At 39.5% G+C, this 24,485-nt stretch overlaps 1 protein-coding gene across 3 annotated transcripts; it reads right to left on the minus strand.

Annotated features, from left to right (window-relative positions):
- Nucleotides 1-5,265: 5,265 nt before the first annotated feature.
- On the minus strand, nt 5,266-23,807 carry LOC129768736 (transcriptional repressor CTCF-like). 3 transcript variants are annotated; one of them, XM_055770584.1, is made up of 6 exons: nt 23,579-23,807; nt 7,855-8,034; nt 6,731-7,745; nt 5,899-6,669; nt 5,715-5,839; nt 5,266-5,658 (listed from the first exon to the last, which is right to left on the minus strand). In XM_055770584.1, the coding sequence occupies exons 3-6, from the start codon at nt 7,722-7,724 to the stop codon at nt 5,596-5,598; spliced, it is 1,953 nt and encodes a 650-aa protein (XP_055626559.1). In that variant the 5' UTR covers nt 7,725-7,745; nt 7,855-8,034; nt 23,579-23,807; the 3' UTR covers nt 5,266-5,595. The 3 variants fall into 3 exon arrangements, with proteins under 3 accessions (XP_055626559.1, XP_055626558.1, XP_055626557.1); XM_055770583.1 differs by lacking the exon at nt 23,579-23,807 and adding an exon at nt 8,111-8,837; XM_055770582.1 differs by lacking the exon at nt 7,855-8,034 and having other exon boundaries at nt 5,267-5,658; nt 23,579-23,805.
- Between the last annotated feature and the right edge of the window lie 678 nt (nt 23,808-24,485).

Consider the following 24,485-nt stretch of genomic DNA (forward strand, 5'->3'; position numbering starts at 1 on the left):
TGCTTTTTTGTAACAGCACCAGATAAATCCCGTCTGGTCCTGGAAATTTAAAGGGCTTCAAGGAATCCACTGCCCACTCAACCCTTGACTTCGTAAAGACCGTCCTAGCCATTTCATTAGCTCTACTCTCGTCTCTGGTTGGACAAGATTGAGCTGTATTGAAGACCTGTGCGTGTCCGGAAGTCAATTGGATTGAGCCTGGGAAGTGTATTTTCATCATGATACTAAGTGTTTCCTGGCAGTCGTTTGGTGTGATTCTTAGAAAGGGCTTTATGAAGTCTTGCTACAACAGGTGAATTATCTACCTGTTCGCAGGTGAACCTCCGATCCCTTCTCCTAGATTTACGGATATCTTTGTTATATGCTTTTAGACAGTTTTTTGTAATATGTCCAATCAGTGGTAATTTTTGCTTTGTTGAAGAGTTTGCTAGACAATTTTCTAAGCCTTTCAAGTTTTGACGTAGGTTACGTCTTTCGGGAACATATTGGGGTACAAATTGAAAATTGAAAATCGAGCGCACCGTGAAAATTGTCCAATTTCAAATTCTTATTGCTCAGTCATTTCATGATGGATTGATGAGATTTTTTCGTCAATCAATTTCGGCACTCCATAACAATTTTTTACATTGAATAAAATAATATATATCATGAAACTAACTATCGAACAATTGAAAAATCTCAACCTCTATCCTAACGGAAATACCCACTTTTGATTGGTCGAAATTGACGACACATGCGGCGGGTCCCTAACAGAGACATCAAAACCAAACTGCCTGGGGAAATCGGCATTGCAAGCACATGAAAGTAGGGGGAACTTTTGTTCCTACCGAAATATGTTCCCTAACAGAGATATCAAAACCAAACTGCCTGGGGGAAATCGGCATTGCAAACACATGAAAGTAGGGGAGCTTTTTTCCACCGACATGTATTCCCTAACAGAGATTTCAAATCCAAGGTGTCTGGGGGAAATCAGCATGTAAATACCCTCGTGGTCGATAGTTTAACTAACGACGCGCACAAAGGGATAGTGCTCATTGTAACTAGCGTGGGCATTGCTGATTGCATACGTGCTGGCGAATAAGTTGGGAGCGATGAATAAGTGTTTTTTCGTTCCAATAAGAATCTTTCGATGGGTTGATTGAAGAGTGATCTTTCAATGAACTGAATAGAACTTATAGTTGATAGAATATAAATAAAATTTAAATTTGGAACTTTTATGTTGGTTGCTTCGTGAAATTTAATATCAATGACCGATCATGTATCGTAAAACTTTTAGCACAACTGTAAGTGTAAAATTGAAAATGGTAGATATTGTGTTAAAATGACTTGAAATATGAAACGATTTTTTTTCTCAAGGAAAGTTCATGCGACGAGCAAAATTGGAAAAATGAAGGAATATTCGAAAAAGTGATTTCACATATGCTCTACATATCGTATTGGGTGCTGTTAGCCCAATTGAAATTCGCATTGAGGCATGTAGCATCGTGTTCCGTTGGGTTTAAAGCGAAAAGGAAATGGGTTGAATAAACACTCAGAAAATAAAAAATTATGGATGAAATTACCTTTTCCATTTCAAATATATTTACTCTATACTAAAGTAATACTTTTTTCTGGTGAGAAAACTTGTGTTCGATGATGATAATTATCTTATATTACTTTGATGAGCTTTTTTTCTTTATTTCATCCATACATCACAGAGCCACCTCGTCCAGGAGGGGAGGCGATCTGGCGTAGTGGTAACATCCATGCCTCTCACGCTAAAGGTCACGAGTTCAATTCGCACTCCCGACATTCTTCCAGAAATGGAAGTAAAAGTGACGAACCAGCCAAATGAGTTGAAAGTCACTATAATAAAGATAAAAAAAATCTCGTCCAGGACCACAGAGGGCGGCTTTGATACGTGATACGCACCATCTAATGACTGATCACCATCCTTCTATCATTATCACTCGATTATGGACACTGGTGGAGTGAACAAACAATACTTAACAACCAGACAAAACGGACCTAAATCATTATCGAAGAGTTTAACAATGTAATTCTTCAAACATATCCAAAATGAGCATGCAGCAGACGGAATCTAACGGAATCCTACGTCAACTATGCGATCGTGTCTTGGACACAACCCTCCTGTGACTTTTTTTGTTTCACCAAGATGCATCCATACTTGAAGTTTTTTGCTTCAGTGGACGGTTTTCTTCAAAGGTGGATTTAATATTGGTTTCAAATTCTGATGAAACTATTTCAAGCTGTTCAGTGGAAGAAATAATTTCCACTGATATCACAATTTTCTCCTGAAGTTTGAAATGATCCCAATTAGTTTTTCTCGGATCTCTGAATTGTTCGATGAAAAGATCACCAGAATTATAATTAAACATTATATGCTCATGATCAGATAGAGAATCTTCATTTGACACATGCCAATTTTTTATCTTATCTGATAGTTTAGAACTGCAGAGTGTTAGATCAAAAACTTCTTGTCTAATAGAGATAACAAATGTTGGGTCGTTTCCTTGTTTACAAATGTTAATATTATTTGACATTAAATATTCAAGCAAACATTCACCTCTAACAGTCACTTCAATCAAGTCCATTTGACGGGAAAGAATGAAATGAGAAAGTCGAGTCGTAGAGTGAGAAAGCACCTAAACGCCCGAACGACTGTTGAGTCATGTTGGCGGGGAAACTCCCGGAAGAAGCCAAAACTCATTTCCAATTGAACACGAAGGCGAATTTCTTCATAGTCCCCTGACTATCCTCAGTTAAATATGACTTGCCGATAATGATAAATTTTAGTGAAGAACTATTTTCGTATCCAGATGTTGACAATTATTATCCCAATACACACATAGGTAACATAAATATACCGAGGAAAAAATGTTAGCAGTTTCCATCGGAACATGGCTCTCGAACGATTGCACAAGTACCGATTCCAGAGAGTTAAAATTTCCCGATCGAACAAGGTGTCCCCGCTAGTGGTACAAGTCTAGCGAACCAACCCGTTAGCGATGACTATCGTGAGATAAAATAGCTATGCGAGTAGACGTTGGCGATGTCATTTTTGACACTATTAAGGGCTGAGCTTGAATGATGGGTTGAATACATTGTGCCACTACTTCCATCAATTCTAGTATTTGATCAAGCAGGAGTAAAACCTTAGTGTAAGAGGTACTGGAGCGTGAAGAGGTCATGTAAGCCTTGTAAGGGCCACTGAAGTTCTGCCTTTCATGGAGTATAACAGTCCCGTCACCTGCGTATGAGGTGTACGATAGTGCGCATGATGGATGCATGCGAAGCGTTCACCGAGTGGTGGAACGACTCTAACGAATAATGTTTTGCTTTTGCTCGCTCCTTCCGCTCTTCTGTTCGATTTTTGTACGTATTATCTACATCCCACGAGTTGCTTGAGAAATAACGGTACACTGTGCCATCGTCCTGCTAAGACACCGTAAGGCCAAAATAATGTGTAGGATGCTCTGGTGAATCACAGGCTTCGATAGCGACAGATAGTTTGTCGAACTCCTCGACCATACATCCCTGACATGGTTCGCATTATTTGGTGATGTACCCGTATGGTTTTACAATTATAGGGGCAATTTTCGGGAGTTTCTCAATGAATTCATGTATTCAACCTTTAATCGAGGTTGTGTAAAGTGACCGTAATAGAGATTAGCAAAAGGGAAATGTTTTTTTTAAGATTGTGAGGCTAACGATTCGAGAGACTGCTCCAACATATAGAAATTCGCAAAACCTCATGGAGTAAGCACGGCGAACCGCCACAGACAACTCCAAATTGACGTGTGTGTAAGTAAGTGTAAGTAAGTCGTCCATTATAAGCTGTTACCACATGGTCCAACGATTAATTTAGAGTTCTACTGTTCACAGCTGGATAGATTAGACGAAATTATTAAGAAAAAACGAACAAAATTGATCAATAAAACAGGGGTTGTTTCATGACATCATGACAACGCAAGACCACACACATTTTTGAACAAGTGCACAAAAATAGAGGGATCTTGGTTGAGAAGTTTTGGTGCATTCACGGTATACGCTTAGTCCAACTTCTATACGACCAGGTGACGATCTTGCTGATTTGTGTCATTGTAAACGAACAATGCTTCAATTTATGTTCAAGTGTGTATGTATTGGTGACTACCATACACAGCAAGATTTTCATATTTGTGTGTGTGTGCAAGCGCTGAGCGTAAACGAAAGTTTTTGTATTTTTCATGTGTCAAGTTTCTATAAGACCAGTTACATTCTCCATTGTTGCAGTTGTTTTGATGAACAAATCTGCCGAAAATGCCGAAGGGAAAAGTGAGAGAGAAGTACAAATCGACGCATTACATCAAGAAATGTTGGTATCAGAGAGAATGCTCGTCGGATTGGACGATCCCATCAAGTAGTGCTCAATTATTTGGTGAATCCTTAAGGATACGGTAAGAAGAAGAGTAAATCGAAGCACTCTGGCCGGGATAAACGGGAAATTATTAGAACCAAGGGATTGCTAAGATGGATGCCTTTTAGTAACCAAGATAGCTTCCACATCATTCAAGGATTACATATATGTTCTGGAATTCTCTCCCCTACCTTTTTTGCGTGGATATCGTCACAAAAAATTCACATTACAGCAAAACAATGCTACTATCCATACCAGCAAGGAAACTAAGCATCGAAATAAGGACCAAAAACTAATTTTTTGGGACTTGCTCTCCAGACTTGAATCCTGTTGAAAATATTAGGGGGATCCTTGTACGAAGAATCTACAGTGAGGGAATGCGGTACACCACGATTGAAGAGCTCAAGGTTGCAATTTCAGAAACATGGAGAAATATCGAGAAATCCGTTCAGCTGAATTTAGCTGTTTTGAACGTAATTAACGTTAAATATACTTTATTCTAAGCATTCAACAATGTAGAAATGTATCTTGTTGAAATTCTAACTGTTTGTGTTCTAAAGAAATAGAATCAGGGTGGTCTTATAGAAGTTGGACAGAGTGTAGCCCGGACCTTTCACCGTTTGTTTCGATCTCTGCGAAACGGTTTCTATAGAAAAACATTGATGTCGACCAATAGCTGTCGTAAACCACTTGAACAAATGTTTCGCCGATAAACCCCAGAAGTTGTACACGGATGGAATCAATTCAAACACACCATAATCGGGTATTATCCTATGGAATGTAACATTTATCTCTACAGAGAAATTGAGGAACATGAATTAAAATGCTCAGAAGGCAAGCGTGAACGGAGGTGATATGAATAAAATTAGAGCGACGCATAATCCGTTAGTATTGTTTAGTTTCATAAGAACCGAGTGATAGTTGAACTAACCGAATGTGTATAAGAAATATACAGTAGCTTAAAACTATCTTCCACTAAAAGATAATCAACTTAATCTAAATTTTGTACAGGATAAACTTCTCTGAACACAACCATCAGAGCAAGACTCAAATAAGTCAGCAAATCATATGCAGCCGTGCAAACTGATGTGCTGTGTATATTTTGGAGACTAGAGATGTCTTCAGTTCGCAAGATATAAACGGTTTAGCTGAATTTCAACTTATTCAAATACTTTAAAAGTATTAAATTAGCTAACTTAGCGTAGCAAAGTGATGGTTTCTTTGTTTTCCGCGCCGCTATCCTCGTCCCCTTCCTCTTCCTTGAAAAAAAATAATAATGAGGCTCCAAAATGAAATGCCACATCAAAGCACTTACGTCAAAACCAAAACAGTTAGTCATATCTTTAGACGCGGCTTTAGACTGCGAAACTGTTGTGCTGTTGAAGCGCCCACGCCTGGATGGGGACTGAAGGGTCGATATTAACATTTCTTCCGTGAAGTCTAGAAAAGACGTAAAATATAACCAGAGAATACAAAAATAAAACACAAGTAACGTTTACCCTCATTCAGTATGAACTCCTCTTCTTCTTCTTCTTCGTCACCAGTTTCCGGTTCCTCCTCTTCCTGCTCTGATTCTTCTGGACATTCTTCATCGGTTTTCCGCTTCTTGGCCGCCGACTTTTGCTCGTCTTCATCCTGCAGCTGAATCACCTCTAGCACAACATACTGCCCATCTTCCCCTTGAACTGTTACCATGCCTTGTTCTTCTCCCTCTTCGTCACTGTCCCCTTCACCTTCCTGCACGCTTATATTCAATCGTTTCTGACGTCCTTCCTTCAGAGCTATCTGTTGCTCCCGGGCCGACGAATCGGGATCATGCAAAGCCATATGTCGGATGAGATTTCCTTTGTGTCTGAAGGAACGCGGACAGCTGGGACATTTGTGCGTTTTTACCTTTGGTGCTGGGATAATGTAGTCTGGGTTATGATACAGATTGGCGTGACGCCTCAGCAGTTGCTTCTGACGGAAAGATTGGTCGCAAATGTCGCATTGATATGGTTTCTGGTCGGTATGAACCAGTATGTGCGACTCAAGATGACGTGCCGAGATGGATGCGTAGGGACAAAGATCGCACTTGTAACATTTCTCACCTTCGTGAGTTTTGGTGTGCATTTTATAGGTATACCGATCTGGATATGTTTTGTTGCAACGCCGACATTTGAGCGGCTTTTCGAGTGCCGTGTGCAGTTTCTGCACATGAATGCGAAGGTCTGTCTTCCGCCCACACGTGGTGGGACACAGTTCACAGTGGAAAACTGGCTTGTCTCCAACTGAAAGAACATAATTGTATACTTTGTCGTGAGCTCTTCATATTGCATTCCGAACACTTACCTTGATGAATCATTTTGTGAGCCTTTAGCGAGTTTGACTGAGTAAATCGGGCATGACAAACGTCACATTCATACGGTTTCTCTCCTGTATGTATCCGCAGATGGCGCTTCAGTTTGAACGTATCTGGCGATGCGTAGGTACAATGCGGACACTGATAGGGTCGCTCTCCCGTGTGACAACGAATGTGACGCTTAAGTTTACTCAGCTCGACACTTGCGTAATCGCATTCCGGACATTTATGCGGCTTTTCATGTGTGTGGCGATAACGCACGTGTCGCACCAGCTCACCGGATGTGGTGAAATTGCTATCACAATGCTTGCAATGATGAGGTTTTGTACCAGTGTGGGTATTGACGTGGTTCTGCAACGATGCAATCGTTTTGAATCCTCGCTCACAAACAGAACATTTATGCGGCCGATCCTCTGAATGGGATTTCATATGACGTGCCAACAGAAACCGTTTATTTGTGGTGTAGTTGCAATAATTACACATATGCGAGAGTCCTCCAGAGGTCTGAGTTTTGGTTCTGGATGGTTTGCTGACATGTGGCTTTAAATCCGTTCCGCTGCCCTCCGCTTCCTCGAAATCATAAACGTTTTCTTCTTCAATATTTTCCTCATCAATACCCTCGACGTCCTCCTTGCTGTCATCTCCCTGAACAATCAGAACATATCCCACTTCCTTCGTATCGGACTCAAGTTTGGCTTCGACAGGGACGGTCTCCACTTCCTCATCATACTCCTCCTCAACTTCCTCGATTTCCGCGTCAGGTGGTGCCGTAGTCAGCACCGGTTCCGAGTCCTTACTAGCCTGATAGTAATAATTACCGCACTGATCCACGAAGTAACATCCGCCCTCCTCCTCATCTCCTTCGTCGCCATCGGGGGTGTTTTCTCCGTCACCCTCGTCGATTTCCTTGTTGAACGATTCCAGATACGATTGGATCTCGGTTCCTTCCGTTTTAATCTGCACATCCGCCGACTGACTGGCCATCCTGCTGCTTCTTTTTGAATGCTGCAAAACCAAATTAAGGGTGAAATATAATTATTTATCCGCAATCAGCATTGACATGCTACTCAAAACAGTTGATTCTTTGATAAGGGTTAACATAAAAATAACGGACCACGATACTAATCGTTTGAATTGTGATTGAAAGGTTCTGTTCTTGCCGGCACAATCTTCCTCGTCGCCATAAATAGTCTGTTCCAGGTTCTGCCTGAGGGAGTTGGCTGCAGACAAGCTCCAAAAAACTCTGGCAACCAGTGTTGCCACACGTACAAATTTATCTGGAAAGGTACAGATGCTGTACGGTAGAGTACAGATTGGTACAGATTGGTACATTATTATTATTGGTAGATATTCGGACAGCTCAAAAGTACCGTCAGGAGTTGGATTTGGAGTAAGCGATAGTAATAATAGTCTGATTTCCAGCAAGAAACTCGCGGACATCTGCCAGGTCTTTTCGGCCGAGATGGCCGGCATCTTCGAGGCAACCACAATTTCATCTTCCAAGCCGTTGTTGGTCGTCTCCGATTCGGCGAGCACCATTGATGCAATCTGCGACCAGGTCCAAACATCCATGGGTACAGGCCATCAGGAAGTACCTATTGCCCGACACTGTGCTCATGTAGGTCCCCGGACACAACGGCAACGCAGGGAATGAAGCGGCCGACCGATTCGCCGGAATCGGTCACATTGGACTGTTTTTCACTCGGAAAGGGCCGCTGGATGACGTGAAGTTGTGGATCACAAATTAAGGGATCAAAAATCAAGGGCTCGACTGTTAGGTTCAACGACGAGAAAAGAATGAGCACAACGAATCCTGTCCAGACTGAGGACCGGTCACAGCTTAGTCTCACATGGACCTTTCCATCTGCTCTGCGACCATTGCCAAGTTCACAACTCCGCCAAAGCTATCATCAGCAGCCGCCTCACCTATGGCCTCGAGCTGATGTGTTTGGCTGCAGACTAGAGATGTGCCATCCGCTCATGAGCTGTTCATTCGAATCGCTTCATCATAGTGAGCGGATTCGGATCGGCTCACAATCAAAACAACGCAGCTCATCAGCTCATTGCGGAGCTGGAGAGCTGTTGAGCTGATGAGCTGATGAGCTGCTGAGCTGATGAGCAGCTGAGCTGATGAGCTGCTGAGCTGTTGAGCTGATGAGCTGCTGAGCTGTTGAGCTGATGAGCTGCTGAGCTGTTGAGCTGATGAGCTGCTGAGCTGCTGAGCTGTTGAGCTGATGAGCAGCTGAGCTGCTGAGCTGTTGAATTGAAGAGCTGCATAGCTGTGGAGCGCAAAAGCTGCAGAGAGTGTGAATTGTGAGACGCGAAAGAATTTTTCGTCTCTCGCGCTTTATGATATGACGTCAGTTTGTTTTCGTGTGTCCCTCTTCGTTCTTTAGCTTAAGCAGAGATGCCAGATAGGAAAAAGGTTTTTGTTTTGAAGATATTCAATCGTTCGTTACTTCATTAAACTTTTTTTACCTCGCCGAACAAGATAATAAAATTATTATATGTTTGCAAATGAAATTACTGAATTATATTGTTATTTAAACATGATTGTGGAAACACATAAATTTATTTCCGCGTGCTGAATCAAAAAAAAGTCACAGGAGAGTTGTGTCCAAGACACGACCGCATAGTTGACGTAGGATTCCGTTAGGCTATCTGCTGCATGCTGATTTTGGATATGTTTGAAGAATTACATTGTTAAACTCTTCGATAATGATTTAGGTCTGTTTTGTCTGGTCATAATCATTATCGAACACAAGTTTTCTCACCAAAAGACAAGAGTTACTTTAGTATGGAGAAAATATATTTGAATTGGAAAAGGTAATTTAATTTATAATTTTTTATTTTCTGACTGTTTATTCAACCCATTTCCTTTTCGCTTTAACCCTAACGGAACACGATGCTACATGCCTCAATGCGAATTTCAATTGGGCTAACAGCACCCAATACGATATGTAGAGCATATGTGAAATCACTTTTTCGAATACTCCTTCATTTTTCCAATTTTGCTCGTCGCATGAACTTTCCTTGGGGGAAAAAAATCGTTTGATATTTCAAGTCATGTTAACACAATATCTACCATGTACAATTTTACACTTACAGTTGTGCTAAAAGTTTCACAATACATGATCGGTCATTGATATGAAATTTCACGAAGCAACCAACATAAAAGTTCCAAATTTAAATTTTATTTATATTCTATCAAGCATAAATTCTATTCAGTTCATTGAAATATCATTCTTCGAAAGTTTCTTATTGGAACGAAAATAATAAAAAAAACACTCGTTCATCACTCCCAACTTATTCGCCAGCACGTATGCAATCAGCAATGTCCACGCTAGTTACAATTAGCACTATCCATTTGTGCGCGTCGTTAGTTAAACTATCGACCACGAGGGTATTTACATGCTGATTTCCCCCAGACACCTTGGATTTGAAATCTCTGTTAGGGAATACATTTCGATGGGAACAAAAGCTCCCCCTACTTTCATGTGTTTGCATTGCCGATTTCCCTCAGGCAGCTTGGTTTTGATGTCTCTGTTAGGGACCCGCCGCATATGTCGTCAATTTCGACCAATCAGAAGTGGCTATTTCCGTTAGGATAGGGGTTGAAATTTTTCAATTGTTCGATAGTAAGTTTCATGACATATATTATTTTATTCAATGTAAAAAAATGTTATGTAGTGCCGAAATTGATTGACGCAAAAATCTCATCAATCCATCATGAAATGACTGAGCAATAAGCATTTCAAATTGGACAATTTTCACGGTGCGCTCGATTTTCGATTTTCAATTTGTACCCCAATATGTTCCCGAAAGACGTAATCCTACGTCAAAATCAGAAAACCACCCGGCATAAACTCTGATGATTGATAATGGTCCTTTTGTTACCTTTGTCATCCCGAAGAATTATTTCTCATTGCACCTATTAGTGGATTTATTTTTATATCCTTGGATGCAAAAATAATATCTCGGTAGTTTTATCAAAAAACGTTGTCTCGGCCAATTATTCTGAAGGCATTTTATTTGGCTACTGCTGGCTCTTCTGTTTTTTAAGTTCAGCATATTCTGAGCATCTTCTATGTTGGATTTCAGCATTCAATATTTGTTGTATATTATATTATTAGAATTAATATTAGTTTTAGTTTGTGTACAATTACAAATTAAATTCGTTTATTTTTCTGCTTTCCGTCTATTCAGAAAATGCACACTATAAAATGTCCCATGGTAGTTATGCAATTGTGTGGACAACTGCAAAATCAATTGAGTTGAAGAGCTGTTCCAAATGAGCAGCTCACTTGTATGAGCTGAACGGCTCTGAGCCGCTCACCATGATGAGCTGATTTGCCCATCTCTACTGCAGACAGGCTCCCAAAAACTCTGGCCATATGTACAGATTTATCTGGAAAGGTACAGATTCTGTACGGTAGAGTACAGATTGGTACAGATTTTTTCCACATGTGAAATTTCTTACATTTGAACAAAGCAACATTAAGGTACATATCATTCACTGGTTTTGTGTGCTAGTTATGCATGTGAGAAAATCCCTGACTAACTTGAGCATTTTTGAGGGATATATATACCTATACATCTTCTTGAATGGCGTTAACGTTCCCTGTGGAACTTTAAGTGCGATTCACATACAACATCCACGTTACGTTCACGTCCGTTACGTCAGTTATTCTACCATGCAATTCATATGAAAACATTCACATACACCGGCAACGTTACGACCCGTCAGCATACGTTCAACGAAAACGACCAGCAGAATTTGTAGAAAAGAATAATTGACGGAGACGGACGGCTCGTTGGGTTTTTGTCTGGACTTTGTGTCTCGGCTTTTGTTTTGATTTTGGCTGCATTATTTATGCCAACATATCTCCCAGTTTCAAATTTCTCAGTCAAAATCAATTCACGACTAGCTGAGAAAAACAGTCTATATGTTATTATTGTTAAAAAAGGGTCGGGACTACAGGTTTCCAACATTAAAAAATATAGTTCAATGATTTTCACTGAATTTTTCTAAATTTAGGACTGATTCTAGGCATGCTGATTTGAAAGAGGGCATTGCAATTCAAAACTGTTGTAGATGGCGACACCATGAATAACATTGAATAAATCATTCGTTTGAAATTTGACGTGACGGTGCTGGTGCAAGCATTGACTGCATGTATGAATTGGTTGAGACGTTGACGGAACGTAGACGTTTTTTCCGTAACGTTCTATGTGAATCGCACATTAGCCGTCTCAACGTATGCGATAATTAGGGTAATTAATTAATACCTAGTTGAGATTTCTAAAGCCAAATAACACGCCCTGAGTGTATTCGGCGAATGACCTGAAAGGTTAAAGCCGACTGAAATATGTCAATAATCAAATAACGCCCTGAGTGTATTCCGAGAGGCAAGCTCTAGAACACGTGTGACCACAGTGCAAGTCGAAGGAAATTTATTTGACGAAAAATCCCCGGCCAGATCGGGAATCGAACCCGAACATCCGGTATGATGTGAGACGCTAGCCACTCGACCACGGGTGCACATATATCTATACATCCAATAGCCCAAAAAGAACTAAAGAATTCGTAATTCAGAAAAAAATGTGTTTAAGGCGTTTTCACTGTTCTACGATGGGAATACAAATATACAAAATCTGGAGAATGAATTCTGTATCCTGAAAGTAAAACTACTGTGTAAGGACATCACAGTTTCAGAAGAAGAGCATTTGCAGAATTGGTGGAACAAAAATTGGATGCCTGAAAAGAATTGACGGTTCGCTCGCATTTTCGGCGCAACGATGCCATGTTGTAACGTTCTCACTATACCTCACTACTCAGCAACTTTCGAGAGATTTTTTTTTCTGAATATTATTAGAACAAAAATAAGCTTCGAATTCGGTGGTGGCAGCTCTTAAAATTTTTATGAAAGATAGTATGCAGTCTAGATACAAAAAACTGATGTATAAGCATCATCGAACACAAAAATGACTTGCAAATGTAAATTGAGTAATTGTAGTAAATAAATGAGTATTTTTTCAAGCTCATCAAATAAAATTTTTTTCTACAACCAATATTTTCGATGGTACATATTTTTGGAAAAAAATTACAGATGAGAAAGATTTTTAACCCCTCTGGTACGAATTCAAATGTGGCAACACTGCTGGCAACCATCTATAACAAGGCACTGCGGACTGTCTCCGGCCTCCTGCCATCAACACCAGCTGCCTCTGTCTGCGCTGAAATTGGAGTACATCCTTTCAATCTAATCATAGATTCGACGATCGTAGCCAGGACTGTCAGTTTTTCGTCGAAAACCAGCGATAGGGAGGATACCCACCTGACCGCTCATAGCAACACGATCCTGCAGCGGGTGGCGAATTCCAACCTTCCCCCGGTGACAAAACAATCCTGGTTTGGTGCGAACGACAGTAGGTTCCCAAATGTTCTCATCGAGAACGATATCAGGAACAACTTCCGAGCCGGGGCGAGTTCGACCGGTCTGCTAGAATATTTCAAGGCCATCATAACAGAAAAATACCGTCTCCACGAGATCAAATATTCGGGCGGCTCAAAAGGACCATCAGAAGTTGGATTTGGGGTAAGCGATAATAATAATAGTCTGATTTCTAGCAAGAATCTCGCGGACATCTGTTCTCGGCCGAAATGGCCGGCATCTTCTAGGCAACCACAATTTCATCTTCCAGGCCTTTGTACCTTTTGCCCGACACTGTGCTCATGTAGGTCCCCGGAAACAACGACATCGCAGGAAATGAAGCGGCCGACCGATTTGCCGGAATCGGTCACACTGGACCGTTTTTCACTCGGGAAGTGCCGCTGGATGGCGTGAAGTTGTGGTTTACCAACTCTTTTCGCACCCACCTCGACTGTTAGGTTCAACGACGAGAAAAGAATGAGCACAACGAATCCTGTCCAGACTGAGGACCGGTCCTGTGTGGTTACCCTAAATATGATGATCTGTGAAATCTACATGAAATCAGCGGGAGAATACGAGATGTTTTGAGCGACGATTCAGCGAGAGTAATAGCGCTTTTTTGCTACTTTAAAGATGCCGAACTATTTTTCAAGATTTAGTATCTAAACGATGGATCAGTCAAGAAAATCCTTGTTCCTTCCCCTCCACGATGCAGGGGAGTAAGAAAACTTCGGCATCTTCAACGGCACGGATTCCTCTTCACTGGCCTGGAGTCATGGTCCCAACAGTATGTTTTTTTTTGTCAAATTATGTTTTTTTGTGCATTAATTTGATTTTATTAATTCGCGTTAACGCGCGATGCCGCAATGCGACGCGAATAATTTTGAATAGTAGCAGAACCGAAAGTTTTGAAGAAAGCCGGATAACTTTTCACCGTTTTCCGACCATTGTTTATCTTTTGGGGATACTGTTTTAACCAACAATCAGCAAAGAAGACATCTTCGTACTGAAGTTAAGTGTGTTTTATATAAATTGTGATGAGATAAACTAATCGAAGATGTTTCCAGCTATCCCATACATTCGCTCCATGGATCTTCCAAAACGTTCCGCTACCATTCGTAGCATATCTAACATTACCAAAGAATCTGGTGAAGCTGCTACTGGAAACCATACCGATGTTTCCTATTGCCAATTTTCGCATGAATATTCGAACGATGCTTTAATAAAAGAGAAAAAACAGCAGTGTGAGGCTTAATCTTTCATCATATTATCAATTTGCGGGAACGACACTGCTTCGACATAACCTCTCCTCACATTTGTGCATCGGTTTTTGCATTATTTTTATGATACAGGTGCGATAATTTTACTGTTTTAAATTTTAAAATGATTAAGTAGACTGCTATTTCATCATTTCGAAATATATTTTAAGGTAGATCTTGTGGTACAATTTTAAAAAATTAAAAAATGTTCGAATTTGTATGAATTCGATCGATGGTTTATTACAATTTTTTGCTTTTTTTCTTTGCCTACCACCACTTGAACCAAGTAGGGAGGAGCCTACCTTCTTATTCTACGTACTTTGCGCTTAATGCAGTTTTTGACGTTTTGAGGGATGCGAATAAGATCAAAAAACTTCGAAGTAGCTCGCACGCCGAATCACACAAGACACTAAAGCCGGGTTCAGACGGTGCGAGTAAACATACGAGTAAGTCTAGTCAGTTACTGCAGTGCAGCTACTCACACCGTGTAAACACATCATGCCAGTTATTGTCATGTGTGATCCGACGTGCGAGCTACTTCAAAGTTTTTTGAATTTACTCCCACTCGCATCCCTCAAAACGTCAAAAATAGAATTTAGCGCTCGAATCAGGGATGCCAAACGTAAAGAAATGTCTCTATTTTTGAGATATTTGAAAATATGCGAAGATATTTATAGATTTGATAATTATTGGAAAAACAAATAAAACCCTCATAGTTTCTAAACGAAATCGTTGTTATTTTGCTTTGCACGCTGGCGGGCACGTTTTCTTTTTGACATAGTTTTCTTGAGAATCTCTACTATAGAATCATTATCAGGCACAATTTTCATTCAAAATTCACTCACAACATGCAAAAAAAAAGTATTGTTCTAAGAAACAGAATACATATTCGATTTGAAAAAGTACATTTTCATTCATTATTTTAGTTTTTGATGCATATTTATTCCTCCTGCGAACGATATTCCAGAAGGAAGGCACATCAATACCGTTTATCAATTTCACTCTTGCAGGTATCTTGGCGTTGTATTTTGGAGCAACGAAACCAATAATGTTTCACCTTATTTAGGTGTTTTTCTCAACACTGCTCAGTACTCTAGGGAATCATCATTGTAGAGTTCCTTCAATATTGTATTTGTTACTCCTTTTTTTTTCATCCAATTCCTGGCCCAAATCCAAATGCTTTTTTCGGATAGTACCTCCAGTTCGAAGAAATTGAGCACGAAATATTTTTATACACGGTCATCGTGTATTTCGCGATAAAATTGTGTAATGATAAATGCAACTTAAAACCTGAGACGAAAACTGCCAATAGAGAAGTCGATTTCGGATCAATCATCTGTCAAATTCGGACCTGATTCCTGTTTCTGACTATTTGATGTACATTTTAAAAATCATCTGGCATCCCTGGTAAGCCAATGCTGTAGTATCTAGTTTCTTGTCAGCAGCTCACACTGTGTGAACCAGGCCCCGGCCAAGAGGATATGATCCGCGAGTCAAGATGTGTCGCAAATTTAGCTGTCATTGCCAAACTATCAATTTTCTCGGTGAGCTCAAGGCAGATCTACGTAACAAGGTGCGCCCATTCGCTAATCATATTTAACTCGAAACAATCGTCAAATTCGGGAAAATTTAAAGAAGGTAGTTTTGCAATCCATAAATTTGAATGGAGATTCTTAAGTCATTCGATTACTTAAAACACGACGCTCTCTTAACCATTTGGCTATATGGCGACACAACACACAACATTTACAAAAACTCGCCATTATAATATAAAATCATCATCAGACAATATTCCAGTTCAATATTACATAGAATACATATTCGAAATAGAAAAGTAAACTTTCATTAATTATTTTTGACGTAGGACTACGTCTTTCATTTCTATACCGGGGTGTAAAATCAAAGTTTCGAAAACGAAAGCGTTACTCCGGAGACCGAGATTTTGAGTGTTAATAGCTCCTAAACAACTGAACGAAATGGTATGATAAACACTTCATTCGAAAGATAAAATGTCTACGCGTTCTATACTTGTTACTTTTTGATCCAAAAACTTGTTTCAATAGTCTTAAATTTGCTTTCAAAATAGGCTATTGAAATCACCAATCGGTATATAAGCGAGCGCCGCTCGGAAATCCACTCAGTTCTAATTGAACAGCGATTGGAGCATGTTGTCGCTGTTGTGGTGAAGCTCTTCATTTATCAGGAAAGCGCGGATGAACGGTGTCACCAAGAGCCTGTTTGTGCACCTTAGGCCAGAAGGGAATCCATCAGGAGGAGAGTGATGCTACAAATAGTTCCCCGGGAAGATCTCATTCATGTGAAAGAGTTTATTTGAATGTTTTCTATCCATGTAACACTGTGACCAAATATGTTTCAATCAAGTGCTATTAACAGATGGTTATCGAGTTAGCATTAACCACTGGTGGGCTTCCAGTATCGTGCACCCGTGGCCGAGTGGTTAGCGTCTCACATTATCATGCCGGGTGTTCGGGTTAGATTCCCGTTCTGGCCGGAGGATTTTTCGTCAGAGAAATTTCCTTCGACTTGCACTGTGGTCACGCGTATTCTAGAGCTTGCCCCTCGGAATACATTGAAGGCGTGTTATTATTTGGCTTAAGAAATCTCAACTAAGTATTAATAAATGACGCTAGTTAATGCATTCGTTGAGACGGCAAAAGTTCCACAGAGAACGTTAACGCCATTCAAGAAGAAGAAGGGCTTCCAGTATCGAGGAAAATGTGGAAATATTTAATCGTTACTGAAAATAATCTGCCAGTTCCTCTGGGAATTTAAAATTACATTCATATGAAAGAGTTTATTTTAATGTTTTCTATCCATGTAACACTGTGACCAAATACATTAGGTTTTGTGATTTTTCAATCAATCGCAATCAACAGGATAGCTTCTGAAGATTATTCTTCCCCATCAGTAGGATATTGCCGTATCCAATATTGGATGCATAAAACCTTGTGCCTCCAACGTAACGCTCTCGTTTTCGAAGTTCTCCAAATATTCATTCATTCAGAATGAATTCAGATTCAACTTCATACAAATGATCTCTAAATCAACGATAGTCCTACGTCACCCTTGCGGTTATACCATAGATATAACCCACTTCCTGTTTTTATTTTAGAAGTGTGTTAATGTCATCCTGTAAATTCATGGCTGTAGAGTGGTTTTCACATTTTCACCCACCTGGTACTATGTTAAGCGCCTTGATTTACACCAGTTGAGAGTTTGGCAGCTCTCGCAAGTGACAGTGGCCGCAAATTGCATTTGCGACCCGGACATGTTTGACGCTGTCAAATGCAGTGTATTAGCACGGCAGTGGAACTTCGCTTGTTTACATCGATGAATATATTTTTTTCCACTATCTTTCGTAGGAGAGTGTATGCATACTGACAGATTTCTACTACGAGGTGTTTAATGAAGGATGAAAGGTGGGAATGTTTATGTTTATATATTATATGATTAATCGTACGATTTAATTGAATGCATAAATGATGTCAACAAAACTGGAGTTCAGCACCTTTTTAAATTTGAACAAATATTGATAAGAGATTCCCAGCAATTCTTGATGTTTATTGCGTGATTTGGTTACTGTATAAGTAGTTTGAAACGAAGGTTTAGTGTAATGATTTTATTTTGAGGATTATATTCACAAACATACAAGTATGATTAATATAAATTGCATGTATATGATGCGCTAGCTGTCGCTAGCGTATAAGTATTGCATCTCCTCTGAGGAAAATTCTCAGAATCTTTATGTACCCGAAACAACAAAGGTCGCTTATTCTGCTCGTTTTGTATTTTATGTTTCCCCTCAAGCTGTGAACGCTAGCGAATATTTCACTTGAAATGCATCTAGCATTGCAATTAACACAACCATCCGAGTCATGGCATAGAAGGCGAAAAAAGAGAAGAGTGCTAATGATTATAGGTCGCTCCTAAACATCGATGTTTGGTTTTTTGTATGTTGCTTGTTTTCGTTGCGCGAAACACAGAAACTTAGAGAAACTTTGTTGACGGTTTTGACCGAGAGTCGAGAAACGATTTTTCATAAATGGTCATTCTCGCGATGTTTCATTTTTAGCACTGCAACTGTGTGCATCTGTTAGATGTGTTAGACGTGTTTGATGCTTGTTGAACGACGATGCACTTCTTCTTTTGACGTAGGACTACGTCTAAAGGGAAGATATAGGGGGTGAAATGGAAATCTAGGCACTGAACAAGTAGGAAAAAATGCAAGATTTGGAACGCTTATAACTCGAGCATTTGTCAATAGATCGCAAAGGTTTTTGCATCAATTGATAGGAAATATATCTACGCATTTATCATAACGAATAACATTTCATTTTTCATGAGATAAATAAATGAATAATTGTGAAATATCAAGCATTGTCCAAATGCACTATGTGCCCATTTTTGATTGGTCCATTTTGTGCTCCTCAAATCGTACCGACCAAAACGGTTAACCAGAGCAGCAGCGAAATAGAATGAAACACGATTGGAAAGGAAAAAGAAAAAATATGAACGAAACATTGGTCGCAGTCTCACACATAACGATCATTCTCATTCAAACCGTACACCACATCGGTTCGCATCACAACACATCAACAAACCAACACAAACAGCCATGCTGGATATGGCAAAGGAGGAAAAGTGAAGGGAAAGGCAAAATCCCGCTCGAACCGTGTTGATCTGGAGTTCCCCGCAAGGGTAGCTAGGCCGAGCGCGTTAGTACCAGTGCACCAGTCCACCTAGCCGGCGTTATATAGTTTCGGCCGCCGAAGTGATCGAGTTAGCTGGCAAAGCTGCTCGCGACGATAAGAAAACCCGCATTCGGAACAGAACACATTCGGTTCGGTGGACATCAAGACAACAGGCAGTTGCAGCGAGGGGCGAGTGGCAAACGCAATCGCAAAACGGCATCAGGTAGCAGAAGAAAAAAGTTTGTTCTTTATACAAACTGCTTTGGTGGCAAATCCAGAACAAGGCGGCATCGAGGGCGTTCGAAATGGTTTTTTTTTCAAAACCACGAGTACTAAGTTTTCTAAATTGGAACCATTCCATAAAACAAGGCGCTTTTCAGGGCCATTAAACCTTCCAAAAAAGAGTTAAGGGAAATACAGTTCAATGCTTTCTAAAACAAATGGTCGTGATGTACGTACATGGGATCAAAGACAATGTAAACATGTATTCCATGTACGGGGCTAGGTGGTGAGCCTTCATAAACAAACGCAAAAACACAACGCCAAAGGTTCTTTTCAGAACCACCAACATTGGGTGGGTAGGTATTCACGTAGTAGAAGAAAATAAAACAATATATTTAAAATATATATTTAACAAAAGCTGTCCCCTTTGTATAGTCCTACGTCACTCCGGATATGTCCCCGACATTACCCACCCGTCTTTTTCTTTTGAATTATAGACACTTGAAAGTCAAACAGTTCATTCGTCTTTGATGGCGATGCACGGAAGATGCCTCTCGTTGATATTCAGTGCAATGCGTGCATTGATATAAAGAAAAAAATTGCGACATATGACCAATTAGTGTATTGTTCTCGCAAAGGCAAAAAATGATCGTTGCTTCTCAAAATGATTCTACAAAACTAGGCAAGCCATTAAACCTTTTCAGGGTCCCCGGAACTTTTTACTAAAGAGTTATTTATTAAATTTCGACGTATTCGCAAATAATATTAGAAATGATGAACCATCAAATTTTAAAAGAAAAAAAGATTGCATAGTCCTACGTTCTAAGCGGTCGTGTCTCGGATACAACCCCTCGAATTTTTTACGATTTAATATTTGCTGAGCAGGCCCGAAGGCAGTTTTAAATTGTTAAAATATGAATGAAATTTTTTACTTCATGTTATTTGATTACTTGAAACATGTAGTACTGAACTTTCTAATCATTTCTATATAAATTTTGCGATATTTCCACTAAAGCACAATATACAATCAAGTATGACGTATCCGATTGCAACTTTTTCGTATCATATGTAAGAGCTTTAATTGCCCTAAAATCATATTTCAGATAGCCGTATGAGATAACTGCGGCTTGATAATCCAAACAACCGGAGTTCAAATCCTATCGGAGCAATTTTATAACCGTCGCCACCACTCATATCAACATTTATATCCCTAAAAGTCAATTGATTAATTCCTATTTGTACAAACATAAATGTTTATAAAGGTTCTATATACATACAAAAATGGTGATTCCCCGGGCCAAACATTTTACTTTAATATTTTCCGCCATTTTTTTATGGCTGTGATAAATCATATATTCGTATGACAATAGACTTGTTATGTTATTAGGTATTGCCTAATAACCTTGCATGTACAGTAAGTTACCTCTAATTCGACATTTAGTTAATTGGACGGACCTGTAATGGGACACAAATAATTGGACATTTTCATCTCTAATTGGATATTTTGTAAACATCGAGTTTGGTACCCAAAGTATGGCCCCAGAATGAAAGTCGCCACCAGATGTCGACGTTGTACCACTATCATCGTGAATGTTCAATTACAGGCCAATCAACTCTAATGCGACACTGAGTAGTGCCTCGGTATGTCGAGAATTAGAGGTAACTTACCGTATATGCTATTTGGGCGCATCATATACACCCCAAATTTTAGATATTCGATGCTTTATATAAGATAGTTATACGATTTAATGTTTGCTGGGTTGGCATACTTGGCAGCTTGGTTTGTCAAGTTCATAATCTCATGTTTACAGTTTTGAGTTAAGTGCAATTGAATGACGAAGTTGAACTAATTTATTTTTGTCACTATGTTTATCAGAACGCAAAAGACCGGCTAATAGATAATCTTTCGTTCTTAAAAGTTAAAAATGAAAAAAAAACAACTTTAACTTTCAGTTTCATCTATAATAATTATTATAATAATCAAGAACGTTTTCCGCCATTCGTTTTTTGGTTGTCTGTAGTAAATTGTATATACGCATGACAATAGTCGTACTAGATGCATGTATAAGTCGTATATTCATCCACCCAATCATCGTTAATACTATTGCAAGTGGAAAATAAATATATGTTCGTTGCTTTGATGCGAACATAAATAACAATATAATACAGTAATTTAAATTTAATACGACATGCCGAGGCACCACTCAGTGTCGCTTTGGAGGCGATTTTGGCTTGTAATTGAATATTGGCGATGCGAGTGGTACAGTGTCTACGTCTGGTGGCAACTTTAATGTGGCGCCAGAATTTGGACCCCGAATTCGATGTTTACAAAAATGTCCAATTAAACGTGTCACATAACAGGTCTGGACAATAATCTAAACGTCGCATTAAATGTAAATTACTGTATATAAACAATATTTATTTCCAGCTATTTTGAGGCATCTCGCACAAATTGACAATATCATTCAGTTGTCAGTGCAAGTCGGTGCAATTTTTAGAGTGTAAAAAAAGTTCACTGTTTACATAAAAGCAATCTCGAGTCGGCCCCACTTTCTTGCTTGAAGTTACCATCCCCTGGTATTAGTATATGGATGCCCTATGGCCGGTGTGGACGGACAAGCCGAGTCAACGAATCGTCAAGCGAGTTTACCGGCCCAGTAGCTGCTCACTGTCAAGTCAGCTACTAGCAACGTATAAATGGACCTTTTGTGGCATGATGTGTTCACACCAGGTGTATGGCACGATTATCGCTATCTCACTCTACCTACCGTCATCGCATATCTCACTATCCCTCTGCTGTAAAAGTTCATCATCGACATCACGATATGTCAGATGGTGGTAAATTGGTAATTCGCGATGACGTCGACGCCTGGTGGCGACTTCAAGTTAGAGCCATAATTTGGGTCCCAAAATCGTTAGTGTAATCTCTACCAGATTAGAAGACACGGAGCCGGTTTTCAAATTTTAAAATTTGAATGAAAATTTTCACATTATGTTATTTAATTATTAGAAACACGTATTTCTGACTTTCATTCATCCATATGGTCATACAATTCCAACATTGTTACTGATTTTTTTCTCTATAATATAAAGTTGTCTTCATAAACACTTTTCGTGTGAGACTTTTTCCCCACCTGCGAACAAAAATGTTTTTAATTTAAACAGAATACTAATTTTCATTCATAATTTTAATTTTGAAAACGTTCACTCCGACTGAAAATCAGCTGTTCTTTGACTCTCCCCTAAACTAGTAAACGATGCTCACTGCCGTCAACGCGGATCGCTGTTTTGAAGAAAACAAATACTTCTGACGTGTGAGATGTTGGCACCAAAACATGGCGGGTGCCATACGGCTGGTTCACACGGTGTGAGTAGCTGCACTGCAGTAACTGACTAGATCGTCTTGTATGCCTACACGCACCGAATAAATTAGGCTTAAGAGAAAATTCAGTCATACCTTTCTAAATGTTCTATTTGTTCATTTCAAGTAGTTGAATTTCTGATTTGTCAATTTCGTTTTACAGAGATTTGTACGATATTGGTTCCACCACAGATTGAGAGGAAGTTTTTATTTTATATTAAGCAATTATTAGTTTATCAATGGAGTGTTTTCGCACAACTTTGATATAAAGCAATGCAGTTATCATGACTGAAAACCTGGAGAAGTTCTAGTTTTAATCCTTCTAGAGCGGTTAACACAGAATTTGTCAACCCATCAATCGAACGTTTGTGGTACGTCAATTGATGCACCTATTTTTCTGTTCTACTTTCCTCTACTAATCTCACTCAAACCGTAAGCAGGATTCTACCGCACAACAGAAGCGATTATTCGCCATATTCGTTCAAGGTACAGGCATAATTCGATAAATATTAAAAGTGACTTCATGAACTATTTATGAATATAATTTATAATCACTCGTTATTTGTTTACATGGCTAACGCCCTCGTTCCACAGCAAGAGGGAGCCACTCGGAAGTTGTCCCTAGTTGTCAGGCATTTCTCACCATGAGCGCTGTGATTTCATACTGCAAAAGAATATGGCGTCGTAGTCAAGGGGAATTAACCAAAACCAACCACACAAGCTAAATCAATATTTCAAAACTTCGTTGTCTACCCTAAATTTGTTTTTGGTTGCACATATTCAATAAGGGAGGATTGAAATTCAAATTCGTTTTGTTCAATTCACTTAAACTCTGGCTGAAAATCCGTACCTTCACTCTTTGTTTCAATAAAAATGTCACTTCAACACTTGTGCACTTAGCTTTTTGCGTTTTCTTCCCGAGGGCGTTAGTTACGTACACGATACGTGGTTCAACATGAACTGCTGCGCCGTGGTCGAAATTACAAGTTCCGAGGACAAAATGCGGGAGTGAGAGAGCACGACGCGAGAGTAGGCAAAAGGAATACCTGACCAACATACACGAAAGAGGGCGAGGAAACCAGAAAACGCAGCAAACAAACACCGGCCAACAGCGTCCGTTGGTGGATGGCGCAGCTGTCAACTCACACTTGCCTGCCCTCTCATGCTACGCCGCGCAACAAACGGCAATAGCTGGCGGTTGTTTGAAATAAACATGACGATTCTGAAGGGAGAGGAAATGGAATAGATACGGAACAGACCTGCAGATTAATTAACTATCAAATTTCGTATTGATGTTGATGGTCACCCTTTCTACATGTTATTTAAGAGGCCGTATGAACAAAAACAAAATTCACCTTTACTTCATTCGAGCACTTGAGCAGTTAGATTAAGTTTTTACTACGTTTGGTATGAATAAAAGAAACAACAAAGTATTTACTTTTCGAAAATGGATGTTTAGCTGATTTCGTATGAATAAAACAGCATTCATCAAGTATTTACTTCGTTATTATCAAGTATGCTCATGAGCATACTTTGGATCTGAAAACACTATCATTCGTTTTGATGTCATATCCGATTTATGTTTAATACTGCTATTTTGCGCTTGAAGTTAAAAAAGTTAACGATCCGCATTGATGGCATTGAGATTCGTTTACTAGTTCAGGGGAGCGTAAAAAAATTGATTGATTTTCAGGCGGAATGAACACGTTTTTAAAATTCAAATTATGAATTAAAAATAACCTTTCCGTACCAATTTG

This window comes from Toxorhynchites rutilus, chromosome 2, assembly GCF_029784135.1.
Source record: "Toxorhynchites rutilus septentrionalis strain SRP chromosome 2, ASM2978413v1, whole genome shotgun sequence".
In the NCBI taxonomy this organism is placed as follows: domain Eukaryota; kingdom Metazoa; phylum Arthropoda; class Insecta; order Diptera; family Culicidae; genus Toxorhynchites; species Toxorhynchites rutilus.

What these genes read in the sequence shown, in the direction of transcription:
- LOC129768736 (XM_055770582.1), bottom strand. Translation starts at nt 23,785, where the DNA reads ATGTTGGTCAGGTATTCCTTTTGCCTACTCTCGCGTCGTGCTCTCTCA. An exon ending in TATTGAAACAAAGAGTGAAG is followed by an intron (nt 7,746 to 23,578) that starts GTACGGATTTTC and finishes TTGGTTTTGCAG; the next exon opens with CATTCAAAAAGAAGCAGCAG. An exon ending in GGAGTTCATACTGAATGAGG is followed by an intron (nt 5,840 to 5,898) that starts GTAAACGTTACT and finishes CGTCTTTTCTAG; the next exon opens with ACTTCACGGAAGAAATGTTA.